Source organism: Trichomonas vaginalis, chromosome V (assembly GCF_026262505.1).
Source record: "Trichomonas vaginalis G3 chromosome V, whole genome shotgun sequence".
NCBI classification, from domain to species: domain Eukaryota; phylum Parabasalia; order Trichomonadida; family Trichomonadidae; genus Trichomonas; species Trichomonas vaginalis.
In genome coordinates, this window is record NC_067207.1 from 2,571,943 (window position 1) to 2,595,972 (window position 24,030).

General features: G+C 30.4%; 13 protein-coding genes across 13 annotated transcripts, besides 2 other annotated features; 3 read left to right on the plus strand and 10 right to left on the minus strand.

The window, feature by feature from the left end:
* Nucleotides 1–174: part of a mobile genetic element that runs on past the window's edge.
* Nucleotides 175–261: 87 nt separating this feature from the next.
* On the plus strand, nt 262–1,155 carry TVAGG3_0267020 (DHHC palmitoyltransferase family; the record flags this gene model as incomplete). Its single annotated transcript, XM_001583696.2, has 1 exon — nt 262–1,155. One exon carries the CDS (start codon nt 262–264, stop codon nt 1,153–1,155), a length of 894 nt encoding a protein of 297 aa, XP_001583746.1.
* A 394-nt stretch (nt 1,156–1,549) lies between these two features.
* On the minus strand, nt 1,550–3,670 carry TVAGG3_0267030 (ankyrin repeat-containing family; the record flags this gene model as incomplete). Its single annotated transcript, XM_001583697.1, has 1 exon — nt 1,550–3,670. The coding sequence occupies one exon, from the start codon at nt 3,668–3,670 to the stop codon at nt 1,550–1,552; it is 2,121 nt and encodes a 706-aa protein (XP_001583747.1).
* A 70-nt stretch (nt 3,671–3,740) lies between these two features.
* Nucleotides 3,741–4,706, minus strand: TVAGG3_0267040 (protein of unknown function (DUF3447); the record flags this gene model as incomplete). The annotated part of the gene is made up of 1 exon (XM_001583698.1): nt 3,741–4,706. One exon carries the CDS (start codon nt 4,704–4,706, stop codon nt 3,741–3,743), a length of 966 nt encoding a protein of 321 aa, XP_001583748.1.
* A 274-nt stretch (nt 4,707–4,980) lies between these two features.
* TVAGG3_0267050 (SNAP receptor protein) lies at nt 4,981–5,734 on the minus strand (the record flags this gene model as incomplete). The annotated part of the gene is made up of 1 exon (XM_001583699.1): nt 5,022–5,723. One exon carries the CDS (start codon nt 5,721–5,723, stop codon nt 5,022–5,024), a length of 702 nt encoding a protein of 233 aa, XP_001583749.1.
* A 312-nt stretch (nt 5,735–6,046) lies between these two features.
* Nucleotides 6,047–6,968, minus strand: TVAGG3_0267060 (spectrin binding; the record flags this gene model as incomplete). Its single annotated transcript, XM_001583700.2, has 1 exon — nt 6,174–6,968. The coding sequence occupies one exon, from the start codon at nt 6,966–6,968 to the stop codon at nt 6,174–6,176; it is 795 nt and encodes a 264-aa protein (XP_001583750.1).
* A 1,689-nt stretch (nt 6,969–8,657) lies between these two features.
* On the plus strand, nt 8,658–9,886 carry TVAGG3_0267070 (uncharacterized protein; the record flags this gene model as incomplete). The annotated part of the gene is made up of 1 exon (XM_001583701.1): nt 9,132–9,827. One exon carries the CDS (start codon nt 9,132–9,134, stop codon nt 9,825–9,827), a length of 696 nt encoding a protein of 231 aa, XP_001583751.1.
* A 469-nt stretch (nt 9,887–10,355) lies between these two features.
* On the minus strand, nt 10,356–11,275 carry TVAGG3_0267080 (serine-type endopeptidase protein; the record flags this gene model as incomplete). Its single annotated transcript, XM_001583702.1, has 1 exon — nt 10,397–11,266. The coding sequence occupies one exon, from the start codon at nt 11,264–11,266 to the stop codon at nt 10,397–10,399; it is 870 nt and encodes a 289-aa protein (XP_001583752.1).
* A 409-nt stretch (nt 11,276–11,684) lies between these two features.
* TVAGG3_0267090 (sterile alpha motif-containing protein) lies at nt 11,685–11,867 on the minus strand (the record flags this gene model as incomplete). Its single annotated transcript, XM_001583703.1, has 1 exon — nt 11,685–11,867. The coding sequence occupies one exon, from the start codon at nt 11,865–11,867 to the stop codon at nt 11,685–11,687; it is 183 nt and encodes a 60-aa protein (XP_001583753.1).
* Nucleotides 11,868–11,978: 111 nt separating this feature from the next.
* Nucleotides 11,979–13,127, minus strand: TVAGG3_0267100 (protein ubiquitination; the record flags this gene model as incomplete). The annotated part of the gene is made up of 1 exon (XM_001583704.1): nt 11,979–13,127. The coding sequence occupies one exon, from the start codon at nt 13,125–13,127 to the stop codon at nt 11,979–11,981; it is 1,149 nt and encodes a 382-aa protein (XP_001583754.1).
* Nucleotides 13,128–15,717: 2,590 nt separating this feature from the next.
* Nucleotides 15,718–15,978, minus strand: TVAGG3_0267110 (inositol-3-phosphate synthase protein; the record flags this gene model as incomplete). Its single annotated transcript, XM_001583705.1, has 1 exon — nt 15,718–15,978. The coding sequence occupies one exon, from the start codon at nt 15,976–15,978 to the stop codon at nt 15,718–15,720; it is 261 nt and encodes an 86-aa protein (XP_001583755.1).
* Nucleotides 15,979–16,131: 153 nt separating this feature from the next.
* On the minus strand, nt 16,132–17,256 carry TVAGG3_0267120 (myo-inositol-1 phosphate synthase family; the record flags this gene model as incomplete). Its single annotated transcript, XM_001583706.1, has 1 exon — nt 16,132–17,256. One exon carries the CDS (start codon nt 17,254–17,256, stop codon nt 16,132–16,134), a length of 1,125 nt encoding a protein of 374 aa, XP_001583756.1.
* Nucleotides 17,257–18,396: 1,140 nt separating this feature from the next.
* Nucleotides 18,397–18,426: a mobile genetic element.
* A 2,712-nt stretch (nt 18,427–21,138) lies between these two features.
* TVAGG3_0267140 (Ubl ubiquitin like domain-containing protein) lies at nt 21,139–22,056 on the plus strand (the record flags this gene model as incomplete). The annotated part of the gene is made up of 1 exon (XM_001583707.2): nt 21,225–21,815. One exon carries the CDS (start codon nt 21,225–21,227, stop codon nt 21,813–21,815), a length of 591 nt encoding a protein of 196 aa, XP_001583757.1.
* An 85-nt stretch (nt 22,057–22,141) lies between these two features.
* On the minus strand, nt 22,142–24,025 carry TVAGG3_0267150 (uncharacterized protein; the record flags this gene model as incomplete). Its single annotated transcript, XM_001583708.1, has 1 exon — nt 22,142–24,025. One exon carries the CDS (start codon nt 24,023–24,025, stop codon nt 22,142–22,144), a length of 1,884 nt encoding a protein of 627 aa, XP_001583758.1.
* Between the last annotated feature and the right edge of the window lie 5 nt (nt 24,026–24,030).

Consider the following 24,030-nt stretch of genomic DNA (forward strand, 5'->3'; position numbering starts at 1 on the left):
TCCAAAAAAATTCGAAAATAAAAATTCCTCTCAATTTTCTAAGTTTTCTAACTCGCCAAATCTCTAGCCAAATTTTTTTTGGCCCGTATAAATATTGTTAGGCACTATATAGGGATGCTATTTATCCTATTTTCATCCCATTTTACTGTTATCGCCTAGTGAATGTACCTTTGTGATCGCAAATCGAATACCTATTAATAAAATTTTCTATGAGATTTATCAATCCAAAATTTTTCTTTATCGGATAAAACAGAATTTATCATGCTTTCGTACTATATCGAGCTGATAGAATCAATCATATTTATTATTATTTTTGCCGCTTATGTTGGCTGCTTCATTCTTGGTGGTTCAATATTCCAGAAAGATAATTTAATCGGAAAAGGTTTCAATAAAGTAATTAAATACGCAGATCTCCCAGTAATAAGATTGCTTCCAAAGGTTTTGTATATATTTTCACGTTATAGCTCATTAGTAACTTTTTCTTTCAGGATTGTTCCAGAATTAAAGGATCAAAACATAAACATAGACCTATACAACATTATTTATATTATATCATTTTTCATTTCAATCGCCAACTATGCTTTTGCCCTTTTTATGAAGCCAACACCAATTAAATCTAAAGAACCAGAACTTCTTTGCGAAAAAGATGGAAACTACTATGAAAAATACGATCACTATTCCAGATTTTTCCATGTTCCAATTGCAAAATCCAATCACTTTTATTATGTCTTATTTGGAATTTTTGCTATGATAAATTCCATCGTTTTTAATTCACTTTCCATCAGATCATTAATAGACAGACTACGTGCCGACCGATTAGTGTCCTGGAGTCCAAACAGATACTTAAATTCCGTTATTTTACTCGCAAAAGTTTACAAGTTAGATTCAAAGTTAAGTACCATGTCTGTATATGAAATGATTCTTGTTTTCTGGGGATTTTCAGTTCTTATTGACTCAACACTCATGTTTTTGTCAGGAAAGAGCAGATATAGACTTCTTAACAACCCTAATATGAAATACACTTCTAAACGCCAGAGAATGACTAAGAAAGGAATGAATAACAAAGGAATGACTAAGAAAGTAAAACCAAAACAAAAATCGGAAAAGCAAAATGAATATTTTTCTAAATATGAAAAATTAATGTATTTAGAATAGTGTTATTTCTTAAAAATTTTAGATTTCAATTAATATTTTTTTTTTTTTGAGTGTGAATATGGATTTTCTGTAGACTCAAATTTGTATTTGAAAGTGATATACTTACTAAAGATAAATTCATATATTCTTTATGAAATTTGAAATTTAAAACTTTTATGAATATACATAAACATAACATATATTCATCATAAACTATCTTTTCACTATTTCATAATCTAAAAAAGTTCTCGGGAAGAAGACTAAAGGAGTAAATAACCTGCAATTTTTGAAAACTAAACCTGTGATTTCTTAAAAATTATCTATAAAACTAAAATTTAAGTCAAATATACGATTTATTATAAACAGTATATCAATAAATCTACGTTGATTGCCGAATTTCTGGATGTCTGATTTCTTATAATCGATAGGCAACTCTTCCGTTATGATCTATTGCATCAACGTTTGATCCATGCGAAACAAGGAGATTAATCATTGGGATATTATGTTTATATGATGCAAGATGAAGAGGAATTTGCCCACTTTTATCTGTTGCATTAACATCAGCTCCATGTAAAATAAGAAATTCAACAATTTTCAAATCTCCTTTAAGCGTTGCAAGATTAAGAGGTATATCTCCATATTTATATTCTTTTGCATTCACATCTGCACCACGCAAAACCAGAAGTTCAATCATTTCATAATGTTGATTAACTGCGGCAAAATGAAGAGGAGTATCACCATAAATCTTTTCTCTTGCATTGATATCTGCACCATGAGAAAGAAGAAATTCTGCTGATTCCGGGCAATTTTTAAGTGCAGCAATATGAAGAGGGGTTTGCCCCTTTTCATCTGTTACATCAATATCTATTCCATTGGAAATAAATGTTTTAACTAAGTCTATGTAATTATAATAAACTGCAAGATGATGAAGAGTTTTTTTTTCATCATTGAGGACATTAACATCGGCTCCGTTTGAAATAAGAATCTCTACAATTTTTTTGTAATTTTCAGATACAGCAAGATGCAGAGCTGTTTCATTGATTGAATTAATGGCATTAATTTTGGCTCCATTAGATAGAAGTATTTCTATTATTTCTTTACAATTATCAAGAACAGCATAATGAAGTGGAGTATTTCTAAGTAAATCACATACATTCACATTCGCCCCATTTAAAACAAGAATTTCTGCTAGTGCAATATTATTATTTTGTAAAGCATAAAGAAGTGCCGTTTTCCTTTTTCTATCTGTTGCATTAACGTCGGCATTGTGAGAAATAAGAATATTTGCAATTTCATGGAAATTATTTTCTGCTGAAATAAGGAGGGGAGAATTTCCATCATTATCAGCTGAATTGACTTCTGCACCATGTGAAATAAGATTTTCAACCATTTCAACAAGATTATTTTTCACAAAATATTGGAGAGGAGTTTTTCCATTTGCATCCTTAACATTCACATCTGCACCACATAAAATAAGAAATTCTGTTAATTCTTTATTATTATTTTCTGCCGAAAAAGACAGAGCAGTTCTTCCATATTTGTCAATTGAATTGACATCTGCACCTTTTGAAATAAGAAATTCGGATAATTCTTTGCCGCTATTGCTTATTGCTGATATTGAAAGTGGAGCTATTCCATCTTCATCTTTTGCGTTGATTTTTGCACCATGCGAAAGAAGAAACTCCACCATTGCTTTGTTATTATGCTGAATATAATAATGAAGAGCCGTTTTCCCGTCTTTTTCCTTTGAATTGATATCTGCACCATGAAAAATTAAAAATTCTGATAATTCTTTATTATTATTTTTCGCTGAAATAGTGAATGCAGTTTTCCAATGACAATCCATTAGATTGATATTTGCACCATGCAAAATCAGAAATTTTGATAAATACGTATTGTTATTTTCTGATGAAGTGTGGAGTGCAGTTTGTCCAAAACTGTCCTTTGCGTTGATATTGATACCATGCGAAATTAAAATTTCCATCATTTCTTTTTGATTTTTATCTACAAAATACTGTAAAGCAGTTTTTCCATATGATAAATTTATATTGACATCCACTCCATTAAAAATAAGAAGTTTACATAATTCTATATTATCATTATTCAAGGCATAATAAAATGGCGTTTTTCTTTTATGTCTGTTTTTTATATTGACATCTGCACCATGAGAAATAAGATATTCTGATATTTCGTAATTATTTCTTTCTGATGAAATATGAAGAGCGGTCTCACCAATTATATCTTTTGCATTGATATTTGCACCATGTGAAAGAATAAATTCAACCATTTCTTTATTATTATTCTCTACAAAGTGATGAAGGGCAGTTTTTCTATTGCGTTTATCAGCTGAGTTAATATCTGCACCATGCAAAATAAGAAATTTGTTTAATTCCTCATTTCTTTTTTCTGCAGATATAGTAAGTGCTGTTTTTCCTTCTCCATCTTTTGCATTGATATTTGCACCATGTGAAATAAGAAACTCCACCATTTCGAACATATTATTATCTGTAGCAACATGAATGGCAGTTTGTCCCATCTGATCATTTATATTAATATCTGCGCAATATGAAATAAACAGTATCTCTTTGTCGTTATTTTTTGCATTACTAGTAATGAATTGCGGCTTGTCCTGCCTTATCTTTTACATTTATGTTTGCACCATGACTTATAAAATATTCACAAAGGGATGGAATGCAGAAAAATTTTGAATTAATAAAGCATTCATTAATTTCATTTGTTTGATCCAAATATATAAAAAATGCCATAAGATTATTGTATCTACTGCAAGTATCTAAATCAATTGTTATGTTGTTTTCATTCATCAAAAATGTGACGAAATCAACATTGTGGGAAATAATTGCATTTTTCATGCATTCAAAATCAGGTTTTAGTTCCTTCAAACATTCATTCATTATTTCTGGATTTCCTTTCAAAAATGAATATCTAAGGCATTTTTGAGTGATTCTTGATTTGAATTTTGTCCTAAGAAATTTAAAACAATAGACTGCACCATAGTAACAGCACAATTCTATAAGCGAACACCATGAATCTGGATAATAACTACTAAATAATTCTGTGTAATATTCATCAAAATCTGTTCTTTCTGTGAAATCTATAAAAGATTCTTTATCATTTTCCATAATTGCCTTAAAAATCGTATATCCTTCATGTACATCTGATCTGAATGATTTTGAGCTGTCTTGTGAAACAATATAGTTTTTATTATTTTGATTGAAAATAAATCCAAATTCTTGATGGGAATAAGAATCAAAATGATATGAAACATCTACTTGTGTTAGATGATAATCATCGTAAATGTTTTTTGCTATCTTTAGAAAAGATTTGATATAGCGATTTCTATATATGACCAAATCAGATATACTACGTATAACATAATCTGATGGAATTTTTAGTTTATCTATCAAATTTGTTTTGATATTTTGATAAATTGTGTTTATTTCTTCCTCATTTTTTGTTATTAGTTGATATAATGCTTGCCAGCCAGCGATGCCGTTCTTGAAAATTTCAAAAATCTCTTCGCATTTGCACATGGGATTCGAGTTTTCCGACATTAAAAATTTGAAAGACTGAAAAAGTGAACTACAATCTAGAAACTAAGGAAAAATTAGTACTAAAAATAAGCACCTTTCTAACACTTTTTGAATTGAAAATGTAAGATTATTTTCTCGTAATAGAACATATTGATTAAATCATATGCATTCAAGACGTTATAATTTACTTCCGCTTAAAATGAAATGACTAAAATAATATTGATGAGAATATTCATTTTTGAATTGCTTGTATAGCAAAAAACTTTAATATTAGTGAAAGAAAAGATAAAGCTCTATACATTTTACATTAAAAAATAAAAATAACAAATGATAAAATTATTTTGGTAAAGGTGTTGGAGATATTGATGGTGTAGGTGTAGGCTTAGGTTTAGATTTGCATTCGCTAAAACTAAAGCCACCACACACAGCGATTATTGCGAGAAAAATTGCTCCAGCAATAATGCAAAATCCAACAATATAATACTTGTAATGTTCGAACCACATTCTTCTTCTGATTCTTCCAGCATTTCTTTCAAACTCAGAAGCACCATTTGCTAATCTAGTTGAGCGATCTTCTAATTCACTGAGTTTTGATTCACGTAGTAATGCCTGTTCAAAAGTATGATTCATGAAAACTTGAGTTTCTTCTAAATTTTCTTTAATCTGTTCAATTTTTATTAATGCTTTAGAATCGATCATATTTTTGATTTGCGGAGAAAATTCTTGTTGCATTTGATAAATATGCGCAGTTTTCCATTGCTTTGCGTACTGAAGGATAAATTTTCGTTCTAAATTCTGTAAAAATGTAAAAGCGTCATTAGACGAAACATAATTGTCAGTTCCAACGATAAAATTTAATCCAGTGACTTCATGGAGTACATAATATCGCTTTTGCCCTCTTTCACAAGTGATATTTTTTTCTCCAGGATCAATTCCTTTCAAAATTTCTTGTGTAACTACATCGTGATTACCACTTCCAATTGCATAAAGTGCAAGCATGGTGTTATCACGAAGAACGGCAGCAAATTCATAGCTCATTTGATTTGAAAAATCTTTTTATCGTAAAAGATTTTCAAAATTTTGTGTCAGTTTTTCTTTCAATTTTAACTTCGTTGTTCATATATAAATTAGATAGTAAGATTTCTAATTGACCAAAGATGCTATATATACAAATTAAAATGATTTATCTAGTAAATTAGATCGCGTTTGCCTCAACAAATTGAATCTTTCTATTCGGGGGTTATTGTGTCATATCCATAGGAATCTCTGCTTTGGTTCAAGACCAAAATTTGCATGAAAAAAAGATTCATCCTTTTATGCCCTTATATTTATAAATCAAATTGCTTAAATTCTAATTTATGCTAATGTTTATTAATATGTAAATAAATATCTTTATTTTCTTTGATTATATGAAGAACTAATTTCTAAGCTAATAATATAGCTTGAAAATAAGAACATTTTTAATTTTAATATAATCACCTGTTTATTTTACTTAGCTCCAATAGATTTTAGATAATTTCTTACATTATCTCTTGCAACTGAGAGAACAGTTCCTCCATTTTTAGTCTTTGCTTCTTTATCAGCTCCAACTGAGATAAGATATTTAACAACTTCAAGATGACCATTATATGATGCAAAAATGAGTGGAGTGTATCCATCATTATCCTTTGCTTCTTTATCAGCTCCAACTGAGATAAGATATTTAACAACTTCAAGACGACCATAATTTGATGCCATAATGAGTGAAGTCCATCCATTTTTAGTCTTTGCTTCTTTATCAGCTCCAACTGAGATAAGATATTTAACAACTTCAAGATGACCTTCCCATGATGCATAAATGAGTGGAGTTTGTCCATTATCAGACTTTGCTTCTTTATCACAGTCACATTCAATAAGTGATTTGACAAGATTAAGATTTCCATTGATACTTGCAACATGAAGTACATTCTCTCCATACTTATTTGTCTTCTTCCAAAGTCCTTCTTCACAAGCCTTTGAAATTATTTCGCGATTGCCTTTAGAAGAAAGTTCTTCAAAGAATTGGTAAACACTATCAAAATCTTTTGTTTCCTTAAGTGATGATAATTTAGTTAAAAACTCTCTCGAAAAGTTGTGAGTTTTATTAATTGGGGTTACTGTTGTTTCTTTGGTCGCATTTTGTATTTGATTTTGTAATGTTTTTAATTCTGTTTGAAGCTTTTTGATTTCTTCTGTAGAATCACGCAACTCTTTGTCTTTTTGATTTATAAAGTCAATGATTCCATCAAATATATTGAATTTCATGTATTTTTTGACAGATTTAAGAATTGAAACAACTTCATCGAAATTTTGTATAGTAACATTTGCTTTTCTTGTACAGATATATAATATGTTAGCTTTGAGAGTCGATGAAGACTGTTTGAGAAGAGTAATGTACTAATCAGCTGTTAAATGTGAATATTTCATGATTGTTTTGATATCTTCGATCTCAAATGTATCGAAAAAGTTTTCATTCTTAATATAATCGCTGATATGAGCAGCAATGTATTCGAAATTCAGATTCATGGGTTGATTCGATTTTTACGATATCGTAACTTTACAGAAGTGTTTCTACCAAAAATATGAGAGAAAAGGGTAATTTTTTTGATGAAATAGAATGTACATACGATTTAAATACAATCCATTGGGGTTACCTTTTTTCAAGAACGATTATTATATTGAAAAATAATCGTTATCATCTGACAAGGGTAATTTGAAATTTAACCCATATAATGAGCATAATGTAAGTATCAATTATATTATTGTACGTTAAATTTCCTTCTCAATTTTAATGAAACAATTTTTTTCATCCTCTGAGCGCACCAGTATTTAAAATATCCCGTAATTTTCCAAAGGCATACCTCTAACTCTGCCACAACTTTGATAAACTCCAAACAAAAATGACAATAATTAGAGATTTCACCTTAATTTAATACAGATTTTTAAAAAATATATGATTTTCCGATGTCTTACAATGCTACAATCAATATTTACTCAACTTAATTCAAAATTTCAGCTACAGATCCCCAATACATGTGCATTTTAAATCATTTTTTCCAATAATTATCAGTCCTATTTGATTTTATATCAAATAGGAAAATTCTCAACTATATATAACACAAAGCTTATCGAATTTCATTGATTTTATAATGTCAATATTATCAAATTTATTGGCCTAAATTCATGTTTGCAAAGCTTATTACAGTTTCAATTCGATATACCCTTGATAAATATATCTTTCTTTCCTTGTCCTCTTTCTTGGAATCAAATATTTCTCCTTGATATTCAAAATTTATTTATGAATTCTTATATTGCGATATATTTAATAAACATTTATTTATAATTTTTGATGGTCATTGATATATTATAAAAAATACTAGATAACATCATATTTCATATTCATTTCGAATACAATTGAGACCAAAAAGTGATAGATTTTTAAAGTAATATAAGGGGTAACATTACCATTGGACACTGCATTTCTAGTATGAATTCTAACCTCCATGGATGGGGGTCATGGTGGAATCACTTCTAACTTTACAAAAAATCTCATAAAAATTTAAAATCCAAATTTAGATTAAAAATAATCTCATTGCTATATGTTTTATGAGGAAAATAAAAAAAATGAATAAGATCCATTCAATTTTCCTCATAATTCATGAATGTTAATTTTCTAGCCATACCATCAATAGGATAGAATATCATTGGAATTTAAAATATTGTGATGGATTGATATTTTTATCTTTTACGATTTCGGCCAAAAATCAAATTTGATTATTGTGAAAAACAATTATTATTTAAAATCATTAATAGAAATAGTAGTTTATAAAAAATTAATATATATGGCAGAATACCAGATTCTAGGTTTAAGTCTATCAAAAGTTATACATGCATGAAAAATTTGACATGGGTAACACACCCTTAAGAAACGTCACTTTTCAACTTTTGGATTTTCGAAAACATTATTCTTTTCGAGCCTTTGTATTATTATTTCTATACATCACATGCTCGGGGGTTCATCTCTTATATGTTTTCCTTCCAAATCATCAAATAAATGTAAATTTCACTCAAAAATGTACGTGGTTGAGAGAGAGTAAGATGATTTCGCGTCTAAATTTTCATAAAGACTATATTAGAAAGTTTATCGAAAATCCCCCAACAAAGTATTCCTGTCCAAAATGCAATTTTCAAGTTGACAATTGGGAAGGTGATAGTACAACAAGAGATTTCATAATTACATTTTGCTTTGAAAACTTTGTCTCAGTCATTCCTTTTGTTAGATCGATAAGAACTTCAAAATGTAAAGCAAGAATTGTAATTTTAGCCGATACTAGAGCTACATTCTTCTTTGAACATGATAGATTCGACGAGTATTATCATGGATGCGATGTTTTGATACTTGATATCGGTCATTTTTATATTTTAAATATGTCAAGAGGAAATCTTTATCAAGCAAAGACATATGCATACAAAGAGTTTATCAGTACATATTTGCCATACATTGATCGCGTTTTTGCATGCGATCTTTCAGATTCACTTTTCCAAAGTGATCCATTCAAAAATTTCATGCATCAAGATGCAGTTTTTTGTTATACCGAAAATATTACTTCCGCGCAAGAAGGGGAAACAGATTTCTTTTCAAATTATTTAGGCGGCCAATACTGGCTTCCAAATACCACTCTTATTGTTACTCCTGGCGTATACATGGGCAGTCCAATAGAAATTATTAAGCTCATGGATTTAATCCAAACTTTTTGGTCACTTACTCCTGATACGCATTATATGACCGACCAACCACCGACAACGATGATTTTCTACAAGAAATTTTATGCTGACCACAATATAAACTTCAAAACCTTTAATTGGTGTGAAGGCTGTTCTTCTGTCAACGTGAACTTCATTACGAACGCAACTTTCGGAAATATATCGATACTTGGATGTACAAAACATCCTTTCTACATACACCACTACAATTACAGACCAGATATTCTCAGATCTTTTTATTTCCAATGTCCACCGAAGAAATACTTATCTAATCAAGATTATCTGATGGGGTTGTCCAATGATGATCTTAATGATTTATTTGATGAAGTTATGAAAAGGAAAAAATCAAAAAAGAAATAATTTTATAGTATTTGTTTTGTTTTATATAAATGTTTGTTTGTATTTTGCTATTTTAATTGGTTTATTTTAATGAATCATGCCACTTTGATGTCTTTGCAAATATTGAATTTGATCTTTTTATGTCTTGAATGTTTCTTGTCAAAATCATGTGTCTAGGATGATATAGAGGTTTGATAACTCAGTTTTCATTAAACAAAAAATTGGCAAAACAAAGAATATCAATAAGATTTGTAAAAAAATTATGAAATTTTTGAAAATTTGATGAAAAAGACAAAAAATTTGTGGGCGAAATCGCTATTTTTAGCAGCAAATTGAACCAATTATACCTATATATTATATTTTCTCTGTCAAAATCAAACGAATTCAACTTTATTTCATAATATATCTAATTTCTTCAGATTTTACTACGATTTTTAGATGTTTTTCTTCCAAATTTATGATATTTAACAGGAATTTAGAACATTATACATTATTGAAATATAAAAATCTTTAAAATTAAAATTCAAAAATAATATAGTATATTTTGTTAAAAGTTTTAACAATATCAAGTATTAAAAACAAACATAAATTTATTCAATAGTATGTGCAGTACCATGGAATATATTATCATTATTATTTCTATTATTATTGTTTGGTCTTGCATTTGGACGAAGCATGTGAGGATTTTCTGGGTCATCAGCAGCTGCATCGTCATTCTCAGTATTGCCAGCAAGGTTGTTGAAGAGAGCGTAAGGTTGATATTGATTTGCTCCATTATTTTCAGCAGCATAGTATCCATTGTGGTTCAGAGCGCAGCAGCAAAGTTTCCTTTCGATCTTTGAGAATGTTTCTTTGCTTGGAACAAGCCATTTGAGTAATCCGAAGATGTAAAGGTATCCCATGACCATTCCTGTAGCATGACCAAGTAAAGATGCAGATGGTATGATAATAGACATGAAAAGAAGCAATGCCCAAGGATAAAAATCTTTTGGAACTAAAAACAAGCCCATTACTGATCTTTGGCTACCAGGAGATACAGCAGAGTCAATTACTGTCAAGCTGAAGAGAACGCCGGAGAAACCAACTGCACTTCCGATAAAATGCTCAGGTCTTCCGCCCCAAGCCATAAACCAGGCAATCAGGCAGTCAAGTAGATTAGATAGAACGCCAAATATGAAAATGTAGTAGAAAAATGCAATGGTTCCTACAGATCTTTCGAAGAAATTTCCAAGTTGGTAGAATGTCATCATGTTCATTGCAAGGTGAATTATATCTGCATGTACATACTGTGATGTAAAGATTCTCCAATACTCGTTTTGTTTAATAACTAAAAATGGATTTAAATACAATTTTTGCATGAATAAAGGTGGCATGAGAGTAATCTTTGCAATGTGGAGAAGAATCATGAATATTAAAAGATATTTCGTTCCGAATGGAAGCTCATCTAGCCACGCAAGCATTATTTTTTCACGAAATTTGTAAATGAAAATTTTGGACGATTATTGTAAACATCAGAAGATGAATCGAAGTCTTGTTTAGTAATTATTTGCTATTTTCGCAGAGAGAATTATAATGTGGCAAAGATTATATAAGGAATTATGCATTTTCTTCTTCCAAATGTTGATGATTATGGATTGGCATTTTCAAACTGTTGTTTAATGAATATAAAGCTGATCAAATATATGACTCTGACAAAAACTATATTTTCATAAATGCAAATAGCTATCTTATGTGATAATGCAATATGTTTTGAATAATTATATGATTTATAGATCTCATCATTGCAGCTTGTAAATTTCACAAAAAGCACATAATATTTATTTAACGAACATCAATTAATACTATAATTCAATTCAAAATTTTTTTATAAAAAGCTATTCATGCAATATGGCAGCCAAAGCCTATAACTGACCCATCATTTGGATTATCTAATGCTCCATGTGAAAGAAGAAGTTTCATAGTTTCTTCTTTAGAATATGCTATGGCATAATGAAGAGGTGTGTTATGGTTTTCATCTTTGATATTGACATTTGCTCCATGCAAAATTAGAAGCTCTGACATATCCTTGTAATTATTTTCTACTGCCAAATGAAGGGCAGTTTTCCCTAAAGATCCTTTTTCATTAACATTTACTCCATTTGAAATTAGACTCTGGACTATTTCATATCTGTTTCAAAAAGCTGCATAATGCAATGCAGTATCTCCAAAGTTATTAACTATGTTAATTTTAGCACCATTTAATAGTAGAAATTCAACTATATCTTTATGATTCCGAAGTGATGCATAGTGAAGTGCAGTTTCCCCATCTTCATCTGTTGAGTTAACATCAGCTCCATTTAAAACCAAAAGTTTTAATGCATTTATAAAATTATATTCCGCTGCTATAATAATAGAAGTTTTCTTAAATTCATTTTTGCTGTTGATGCTCACTCCTTTTGAGAGAAGAAATTCTATCATTTCTTTACTATTTCTCTCTACTGCAACATTTAAAACAGCTTTATTTTCCGCTAATTTTAAACCATGAGCTAAAAGAAATTTTGCTGTTTCAAGACTATTCCAAAATGCAGCATAATAAAGAACAGTTCTACCAAAATTGTCTTTGAAATTAACATCTGCTCCATTTGTAACATGAAATTCAGCTATATCTTTATGATCATACTGCGCTGCGCAGTGGAGAGCAGTCCATTCATTATTATTCGTTTGCGTGATATCATAGCCCACTACACTTCTTTCGTCAATAATATCCTCATTAGTATATGATCCTACAAGTTTATACACAGGCTTGGTACTGTTTAAAATATTTGCGCCCTTTGAAAGCAAATATTGGCAAAGATCTTGAATTCCAAAAGATGGAGAGAACATGAAGCAATTATCTATATCATTTGTTTGATCAAGGTATACAAAAAATGCTTGAAGATTGTTGTATCTACAACAATATTCTAATTTAATTCCAATATGATGTTCATTCATTAGAAATTCTACAAAATCAATATTATGTGAAATAATTGCCCATTTCATACATGATTGGTCTGGTTTAATGGATTTCAAGCATTTATTCATTATTTCTGGTCTTCCACTCAAAAACGAAAAACATAGACATGTGTAAGTTATTTTGGAATTGAATTTTGTCCTCAAAAATTTAAAGCAATCATCAGATCCATAGTAACAACATAATTCAAGTAATGTAAATCCATTCCATGAGAATGGAAAAATTTCTCTTTTTAGTTTAATATTTTCATCAAAACCTTCTCTTTCTGTAAATGATATAAATGATTTGATATCATCTCTCATAATTGAAGAGTAAATCGTATTTTCTTCCATAAAGTCTAATGAATATTTTTGTAGTTCTTCGTCATTGAAGTAATTTTTATCCTTTTTATACTTTAAAATCAAATTTGTTTTATCAGGAGGATATCGATAAATAAATGAAGAATGAACATCCGTGTCATTTAAAACTATTCCATATTCTTTGGCAATAAAATCTTTAACCAGATAGGGAATGTTATGAACTTGTTTTATGTGAAATTCTTCATAAATAAATTTAATTAGTTTGCAATACACTTTGAAATAACGGTTATTATATATCATTATTAAAGTCAATTGTTCGATGATTTGAGTTGGTGAAAAAAGCTTTGACTCAATCAAATTTGCTTTAATCAAATTGAAAATTTCTAATATTTCAGTTTCATCGAATGTTTTCAATTGATATAGTGTTCTGAATGTATCATTATATACTTTAAACATAGGAATTTGTTCAACAAACTGAAAATGTGTGTGCATCAGACAAATTATTAAAACTGACTAATGTCACTTTTTTCATTTTATCAAAAAGATTGGGATCAATAATAATGAAATTTTATTATTGTGATATGGAGGTTTTGACAACAAAAATGATTTTGCCAATTTATCAAACAACAATAAATGGCTGCAAATAAGCTTTTTTGGGAAATAATTGAGGAGTAACATTAGTATAATTCCTATGTAACTGGGCATATATATGTATATATTAACAATTCAATAAAACCTTTTTTTCTAATTGTTCTCTTTTTGTATATGCAACAGATTGATAACATAATTGAGTTTAAATATTAGAATCAAAAAAATATTTATTTTACTTTAAAATTGTAAAAAAAGTTATAAATATAGGAAATATTCACATAATCTTCTAATTCTTCTTCATTTATTCATATAATTAAACTTCTGTCATCATCGAACTTATTGAACTTATCCAAATCATCCGATGCGGCAAGATGATATATTAAATTCAAGAGTTCAAAAAGTACAATTTTACAAATGATGTGGCTTGGAGGGAAAAAAATAAAAATTGGGGATGTGAGAATCATAAACGAGAGTTGCGCCATAAATATATCACATTGTTTTATACCATAGTATTCACCTGATACATTTGCATTTATAAATGAAATAATCCCATAAATTATTTGATACCACCACATTCTAATTTCTGTCATTGAGAAATAATAAATATAACTACTTGAAATGAACAAAACCAGAATAATGATTTCAACGAGGTATTTCGTCATATTATGGTTTTGTTCATTCATTACGTCTGTATCAAATTCATCTTCATTAAAATAATGTATAAACATAAATAAACTGACAGCATTCCCTAATGGATAAATATGCTCTAAATATTTGCATCCATTTTCAATAATCCAACTACTTGACCATATAATGGAAAAAATTATCAGAGAGATTAGTTTCAATAGAGTTGATTGCCTAATGATCTGTATATTTTTGTATTTATAATAACTTCGAAATAGGTATACATATATTAAAATAAATGGAGTCAAACAAATTGGTATCCATAAAAGATTGTTATCAACATTTATTGGATTTGTATATCGGTAAGGAACTACCAATCGACCGTGATTGCAGTTAACAATTAATGGAACAACTGTTCTACTTTTTTCATATTTTATAAAAAAACTTTTATTTTCTGTATTGAAGATTTTATTATCCGGAAAATCAACTATGTCAGGACCACATAACTCTGTTGGACCTAATTGAGTATTCCATTTAGAAGAATACAACAAAACACCTGCAATATTATCTCCAGTAAAATTTATTTCTAAAATTCCGCCTTTTGACATACCATATGGATCCAAATAACCCTGCTTGATATATGATGGGAAAACCATTGTGTTAAAATTCCTATTCAATTGAATATATTTCCAGATTGTTATAAATTTAGTTATCATTGTTAATTTTAAAATTTATGTTTAACCGCCATTTTATTTGCTCGCTTTCCAACATATAGAAATAACCGTAGAAACCTATGTACCAGAATCTAATATCGCTATTTGATATCATTTTTTATAAGTATTTTTGAAAAAGATGTTGGAATTAATAATTTTAAGTGTTTCTTGTTTTTTTGAATAGGTATTTAGAATTAAAAGTTGAACTATTTTACAGTTTTTGAAAATGAATTATCAAAAACTACAAATATGAGAAAAAAAATTTGGAATTTAAATTATATCTCAAACAGCCAAGACTACATTCCCAGCAAATGATAATGTGAAACATTAAAACTCTTTTCAGCTGTTTTTAGTCAATTTAAGTTCTCAAATTTGTTTGATCCAGAAGTCGGATTCCATTTTAAGGCAAACTGATTTCCATAGACCGAATAATTCCATATCTAGATCGATCATTTAATTATTTTTGATAATACAAAGTGGAATGATATAATTATTTTTGGTAATACAAAGTGGAATGATTCTCATTGATCATTTAATTTACAATTATTATAAAATGTAGATTTGCATATTAAAAAAAAGATAATAATACAATTGAGAAATCAAAATTAGAAAAATAAAAAGAGTTTAATTAATCTATAGTAGAATCTTTAGTTATAAATCTAAGAAATTTATATAAAATGAAACATTAATTTTTCTTACTGGTTCTTTGGCATCTTCCATTCGAGGTGCATGTTGTTGAGTGGCTGGAGACCACGTGTAGCACGGAGGATGTTCTCCATGCAAGCACGCTGCTGGAAGAGGGAGTTGATGACTGGTGTGCCTGTTGGTGTTCTTGGAGCCTTGAGGAGGAAGGAAAGAACAGAGTAGACAGCGTTCATGTGGTGGAAGTCCTTCATTGTCTCATCCTTAAGCTGGACACGTGTGAAGAGTTCCATAAGGATGATGAGATCGAGCATCAATGGTGCAGCAAGAAGGGAGTCTTCGCATGTGTTGTGGACGGAGATGATGTTCTTGCCACCGCAGAAGATGTCGGAATCGTATTCATCAAGAGCACGCTTTGAGTCGCCAACAGATGGAACGTATTTGATAACAACAACGTGATCTGGGTGCTAGCCGTTTGGATAGAGGATTGGGTTGTAGCCAACCATATCATCAATGACTGAGGACTTTGAGATCTGCTTTGAGCGGAAGCACTTCTCGAAATCGAGATTGAGGCCATCGTTGTTACCAAGGTGGTTGTAGGAAACAACAGCTGTTAACTTAAGGCCAGATGAGATGAGGAAGTCAGCCATGACTGATTTGAACTTTGTCTGGCCTGTCTTGAAGTCATCACCCATGATGGCAACATCTTCACGTTCAGCGAGCTGGATAAGTCCTGGAACAGATGTGTTCTGAGGAGAACCGTTGATGTATGGGATGTGTTCGAGGATAGCAGCTGTAGCATAGACTGTAGATGGAGAAATTTCAGGGTCGTTGTTCTTGATGGCCTGAAGGAGTTGTTCTGGTGTCATGTGGACGCCCTCCTTGACTTCGCAGTATCTCTCTGTGTTGGCTGTCCAGAGGATGATGAGCTTCTCGAGCTTGTTCTGCTCCTTGAATTCTCTCATCTGTTTACGGACTGTCTCGAGCTGTTCCCACTTGTTGCCTGGGATGACGTTGTCAGCACGATCCTTCTGGTTTGGAACAACAAAGCTGAGATCGAAGACAGCTGGCAGTGGGTGCATCTTCTCGAGCTCGTCCTTGAGCTGGATGAGCATGGCTGGCTCCATAACGTGAGCACGGCGAGCAGATTCGTAGATGTTAAGCTTGGAGATATCCCAGCCACCGATGACTAAGTCGTTTGGATTGACCATTGAGAGTAAAGCCTTGAATGGAGCGACATATGTTGTGCCCTTCTCATCTTGGCCGAGGTATGTTGTAGCGCATTGTGTAAGAGAGCCATGGTAGTTAGCCTTGACCTCGCCACGCTTTGTATCCCAAACTAAGCCATGTTTGTTGGCATAAACACCGGATGTAAGTGTTGTACCGTTGTTGCCACCCCAGCCAATAAGCATGACACCGGTCTTTGGAACATGTAAATCGGTCTTGAATTCGAACTTCTTTGTTTCTGGAACGATTTTGATTCCATCAGCTCCAGCAACAACATGAGATGTGTGATAATCATAATGAGAAATCATTTCCTCACCATTGATTGTGACATTTGGTGCGTCAACAGAGAACTCGTTAGCGAGCATTCTTGAGAAATGAAGTCATATAAATTTCAGAAGAAAATTTAACGATCTTCAAAAAAATTGTGAACACAAGAACGGTTTTTCGCTCAGTTCCCGATCATTTTTGTGAGGAAATTATAACCATTTATTTTTAGAACACACATTCATTTATAAGTACTTATATGTTAAATATTTATAATTTTTAGCGTATTTCATCTTTTGAACATCATTCAATTTTCGATCAAATTCATTGAAAATAAATTATCTTGCGAAATTTGAATTAATTGCCACTAATCCAAAAATTGGATTTAACTATCCAATTAGCAATATATATACGTTGTCCCAATATAATAGGATAAGAAATCAATCTAACGTGATATTTCCTATCAAAAAAAATAAGTTTTGTACTTGAATGGCATACAACATAGTTTTAAATCATACACATTTGCTAGAGATGACTTATGAACCTTCAATTACGCATTTTTTCAATACTGAATATCTTACAGATCAAACAACTTTATTAGACTTTAAAGCAAAAAAGATTATTCAATAGCACATGCCAATTTTTTACATCAATTTTATTTTGCCATATTTTATCCGAAATTGATTCAAAATCTCCCATTCAATCAATTTCATTAAATAACATTTACTACTAACTGATTTTACCATAAAATTCAAGTTTTGGGCGTTCATGCTTAAGGATACCCTTACATTGCGTAGTTAGAAAGAGAATATGATATTGTCATGATTGCTAAAGTTTTAGGCTCCAGAAATGAATATACATCAAACTGAAACAATTGATAAATTGAATGAACTTTTGAGAGGTTCTCAAATAAAAAAAATTATCTAATTTTTTACAATATTACTATTATTTTATCCACATATGTATATATAGTAATTTGAGAAAACTTTTAGGAAAAAATAAGTTTAATAAAAATCTGAATTTTACTTGTTGTGGGATTGTTATTAATTGACACTCCAGACGTATTACTAATAGTTATGCGTATGCAATTAAAGTATTTCTGATGGACAAAATGTGAGATTTATATCAGATAATTCATTTCTACTATTAAGTTATTCATTTATGAGTTTGCACTTATTCGCACTAAATAAATAACTATTAAAAATTGTTTTAATTAATTGACACCATATAATAGAGTGAATGAGTAGGTGACAAAAGTGCATACTCTTAAACAACCGTCGGATTTCCGGGTGAAATCGTGACACACTTTCGTCTTTCGTAGGCAGTGGTGGTTGTTACAAAAGGTAACTTCGAATGTAGCGTGAAATCTGCAAAAAAAATTCTGAAATTTGAATGGAGAACACAAAAATTGAATAGTTTACGTCAATAAAAAAGAGAAAAATGAAGCCAATGTGTCTCGAACCTAGGACTTAGAGCAGCAATCCCACTGTTTATCAAATTACACTACATGCATCTCTCACCTCAGTGAATGAGATCAACTATATGATAACTTTTTCCCCATTATATTCTTGTGGAAAAGTGACAAATAGCAACTTTGACCCTCTCTCTAGAGTGAATTTTGTTTGATCAAACAACAATAGATGATAGATATAAAGCCAAGAAACTTGCTATTAATATGCTCTACTTGCTATTTCAATGTAAGTATGATATTTTCTAAATGTTTCGTTCAGATAACTTAGATATATTAGTCAAAATTTGAAATTTTAATAGCACATATATTAAAAATAATTATTATTCATAAAAGATTAATGAAATAGTAAAAAAAATCAATCAAATTATAAAAATACAACATTTAGAAGAATTCTTATTATCCTTCAAAAAGTCAGTATTTCTGCTGTAATTTTCTACAACATTGTAGTTATTGCACTTTGTCTATGGATTTGTATATATGTTATATATAAATTATATATCTAAACTGCCCATAAGTGCAATTTTTATATAAATTGTTTATTTCTTTAACAATTTCATATGAAATATGCTTTTTTAAGCGTATCAAAGCTGTGTTCTTAATGTGCATGGATATATCAAGAAAAATGTCGAAAAAAATGTGAATTCACAAATTCACTGAATTTTCACCGTTTTTTGAATTTTGCTACAGCACTAATATTAAATAATACTAAAATCTTCTGTCTTTGTAAAGAATAAATTCTGACAAAAAGTGCTCGTTTAAATTTAATGATCATCTGTATGACTAAGTGGTAAAAAGTGTTTATGACCAAAAAAAGGTTACATGCTTAGTCTATTTTTCTGACAGGATACTCTAGATTTACATGATCTCTATTTCATATCTCCGTTTTTAGATTCTTCGACAGATTTTATGATAGAAAACCAAGATTAACAAATTTCCGGCATGTTAATGAAGAAATCTGCAGCTACCCTCAATATTATTTCAATAATCAGTATCGTTTCTCTTACATTTTTTTTCTCAATAATTTAACAAGAAATAACAATACACACTTGGTTTTACGTATAAAAGCTAAGTGTCGAACTTAATCAACTTTACTTACTTAGCAAATGAATATTTTTGTGGTTGCGAGTTCTGAATGCTGAAGTTTTAGATTTCTCTATAAATGATATCATTGCACTTACAATGTTGTTCCAGCCTATCGCATAAATCATAGAAAATCCAAAAAAATAATATAAAGAAAATTCATGTCATGAAGTTCAAAAATACCGTGTAACATTAAAATTTGTTATGCATAATACATTTTAGCTATTATTGATTTTTTTTAATTTTCGAGAAATTGAATGGTGAGTCCGATAGAGAAATTTTTAAAAATCCTAGTGCCTCATAGAAGTAATTTCCCTCGTCTCCCATACTTCCAAATGTATGCATATGACATAAACTTTTATGCATTACACAAGTGGCCAATAATATCTATAGAGTAAAAAATTAGAAATTTAATTTTTTTATATGATAGTTATATTTCAGATTTGCGAGCGTAACTTTTTTCTCCATGGCATACTTGTTTTAAGAGCAAATGATCAAAATCGTCCTTCAATTATTGAAGGAGCTGATATCTTTTGAAAATTGAATTGAAAGGGTATTCAATTTTCAAATTTCCTCTCAATTTTGGAAACATATCAACTCTATGAATTAACAATTATGTGCCTTCACAGTTTATCAGTCATATAAGGTGCTTATAAAGAAAAAAGTTACGCTCGCAAAATATGTTTTTATATAGATTTCACATAAAATAATTATGTAATTTCTAAAAAGAATATTTTTGTTCTTGAATATTAAAGTGTATTGTAGTTTAAAAAGTTTTAAATATGTTGCTAAAATTTCAGGTTTATAGCTCATGTCTAGCATGACTTCTTCGTATGCGCAAAAAATCTGACACGTAAGGGTATCCTGAAGGAATAAATAGAAAAAATAATTCTTTCCATTTTTTACTAAGTTTCTTGATTATTCAATATACTTTTTCTTATTAACAAATAAATCAAACTAGATTTAACCCACATCTTGAAGTAATCTTACAAATCTTTAATCACCACTTAGAGAAGGGATTAGTGGGGTCGGCAATAAACACCATCGATATGGTTACAATAATTCCACAAATCTTATATGATTTTTGGTGTCTGAGTTGAATTCCTCAATAGAATTCATGTTCTATCGACCCATTGAATGCTCATGATTTGTACAATGCAAAAGAAAGATAAGCAAACCAGAATTTGATTCTATAAGCTTATAAAGATGGCATATTTTTTGTGGATTGAAAATTTAATTTATCGGCGTGAATAATCATGGCAGAGCATGAATCTGACAAATTTAATTTCAAAATGACAAAAATGCATAAAATTATGTTTTTAAAATACTATACAAAATTTTAACACATATTTTGCTCAAAATTCAAGAAAACATTTTTATGGCTAATTTCCTCTGAAAATTTTAATTGTTCGTAAACGTGTTTTTTATATTCTCTGAAAGAACAGTAATGTCTCTTCATTTGTAATTTAATCTCCGTTATATTGAAATTTTTGTAAACCCTATCGTTCACGGCTGTTGATGAGTGAAATCTTGCACATCTTCGTAAGATGGCCTCATGGCGAAACGCTTCCAGTTGAAGCGTATTCGTGTGCAACTGGGGCTTCACTCCGCAGTTTAGTCCAACTCACTTCCTCCTCAGATAATCAAATAGTCCTTGTTTTCAGAGGTGTCCGTCTTGACGACGAGAAAACCTTGGCAGAACAAGGAGTCAGCAGTGGAGATGAATTCACTGTTGAAAGGCAAACAGATGATGAAAAAGAGGAGGAAATGCAAAGAAAACGTCAAATACAAGAGCAGATACGAGGAATGTATCGCGAAGTTTTGCGCCTTCAGGATATACAGCTGGATCAGTTTGACACTGAGTTTGTTCAGCAGTTTAATTCCATGAAAGATGACGCCTCCACCGAAGGAGATTACTCTGACAGCGATTCTGAGACTTGGATTCCCATTAAAACAGAGGTCAGTAAGCCGTCTACGAAACCCCTTCCAGTTTTCTGGGAACCAAAATCATATGCGGATGAAGAAGAAAGGCCAGAACCATTTTTTGCCCAATTCCAATCAATCGACCAAGCATCATCATTTTTCAATAAGGAAGGTTGGCATTGGTAACTTGTTACTTAACTTTTTTTTAAATATAATTAATATACAAAAAAATTATACAAAGTATATTAAAACCCTGTATGAAAATAAATAAAAATAAAATAAAATTCGTTTACGAAATCCACTCTTATCATTTTTCGTATATCTCTATTTTATTAACCGAATTCACCCTTTTCATTTTAGTATATAATGATTGTTTGGCCTCTAACTTTAATAAATCTAGCATTCTTTCAATAATCAAGAGTACAATGAAATAAAAATGAACATTTCTCAAAGATAAATAAAATATCTATATAAGTTTTACTATAAAACAAAAAATAAATAACTATAAGCAGTTAACGCTTCAAATTCCTCTTGAAGATATGATATTGGCCGATTTCTTTTTCTAATGTCCAGTTTCCAATACCATCATTAATATACCATGGCTGAGAGAATCCTCCTACATTCACTGCATATTCCATTTTTGCAGCAAATTCAGTACTTTCCGGATTAGACAATAATTGTCTTGATTCCTTACGCATTCCGATATCTACAAAACCAGCAAGGTAATTTAATCGGTCATTGCCAGAATATAGGACCTTTCCTGATAATGAAGAAACAACATTAAAATCATTTTCTTCGCAACCGAAAAGAGCCTTCTTAGGAGTATTCTGGACAATCCACTCAGCAGCTTTTTCGCTATCAGATCCATACATTTCCTTCTTGGACCCGATTAATCTCTTGAATCCAAGTAAACCTGAACCAATCGATGCCAAATAAACGAAAATAAATATTCCAATAAGAACACCTTTCGATTCTTCTTCTTTTGGAAGGTCCGATATATATTTCATTACATCGACAAAAGTGACAAAGAAAATTACCATTGAATAAGGGTAAAAGAAGAGAATGTTCATTCTACTAACAGGAGAAAATGAAACATAGTTTCCTATAGCGAACAGCAACACCGCTGATATAAAAATATTCTTCGTTGCACCTCTATGCAAAAACCATCCGAAAATTAAAACGACAAAGACTAAAATACCGAGACATCTGAACCACGTAGTAATTACTGGGAACTGGCATGGCGTTCCGTATAAGTTTTGAGAGAAAGAAGCCAAATAAAATAATTTTGAGTTCGTTTTTCTTGGGAAATAATGGAATATTTGGAAGTTTGTCATAAGTAAATGAGCAATACCAAAGAATGTGATAGAAATTGTGAACTCTTTTGTCGATTTTTTGTCTTTTGGAAGATTAAATAAAATTTGAAGTCCAAAAAAGATCAATGAAGCAATACATGTCTGTATTTCAACTCCAGGAAGGGCACCAATGAGAAGACCAAGTAAAGTAAACTCTTTTCTGTACATTTTCTTCTTATAAATTTTCAAAATTAAGAAAATAACAATAGAAGCGATTGAAAGGGATAATTGTGTGTATCTGTAAGCTAAAATATAGTAGAAGATAGGATGTGACCATTGCGTGGTTGTTTCGCCGTAATTAAAAACGAAATCCAAAGTTTTGTTATTTCGATTCTGTCGCTTTGTCCAATAATAGAATCCGTATCCACCACCAAAGAAAACAAGTGGTAATACTAAAATTGAGCAAAATATTGAATCCAAATAGATATTTGCTACATTTAATAAAATATAGCAAAATGAGAACATGTAAAGTATCGATGGAGCTACTAAAGCCATTTTAGTGGATGCGTAACCTATTTTAAGCATTGCAGAATGCATAGCAGTCAACCATTTTGTTCTTGCAACACATTTGTAACAAAATGGATGCCTGATCTTGAAAATATTGACTAGACCACTATTAACGCCGTGGTAGAACGAGTTCATTATGGCGAGTTCTTCTTGAATATCTGGTCCTCCAGATTCAAGATAAACTCTTGGTTTGAATCCATAGCCGGAAACTATAATAGATACAGCAGTAAATAATGCAATTGATCCAAAAATTATTTCAGTCTGAGTAAATTTAGGAATATTGAATTTTTTCTTGATTATTTTTCGCATAAATATAATATATCCTATAGCTATCAATCCACCCATATGGATATATAAATGAAAACTAGTGAAACCGAGAATAATTGAGCATACGAAAAATAACATTGAAGAACTTGCAATTCCAAGCGGAATGGCAATAGAAAGCATTGATAAAAAGTCATATTTTTCACCGATTAGAAGGCTGCAAACCTCATAACCGAAGAAAACTTCGGATGATAAGACTGCAGCCCAAATCATTTTTT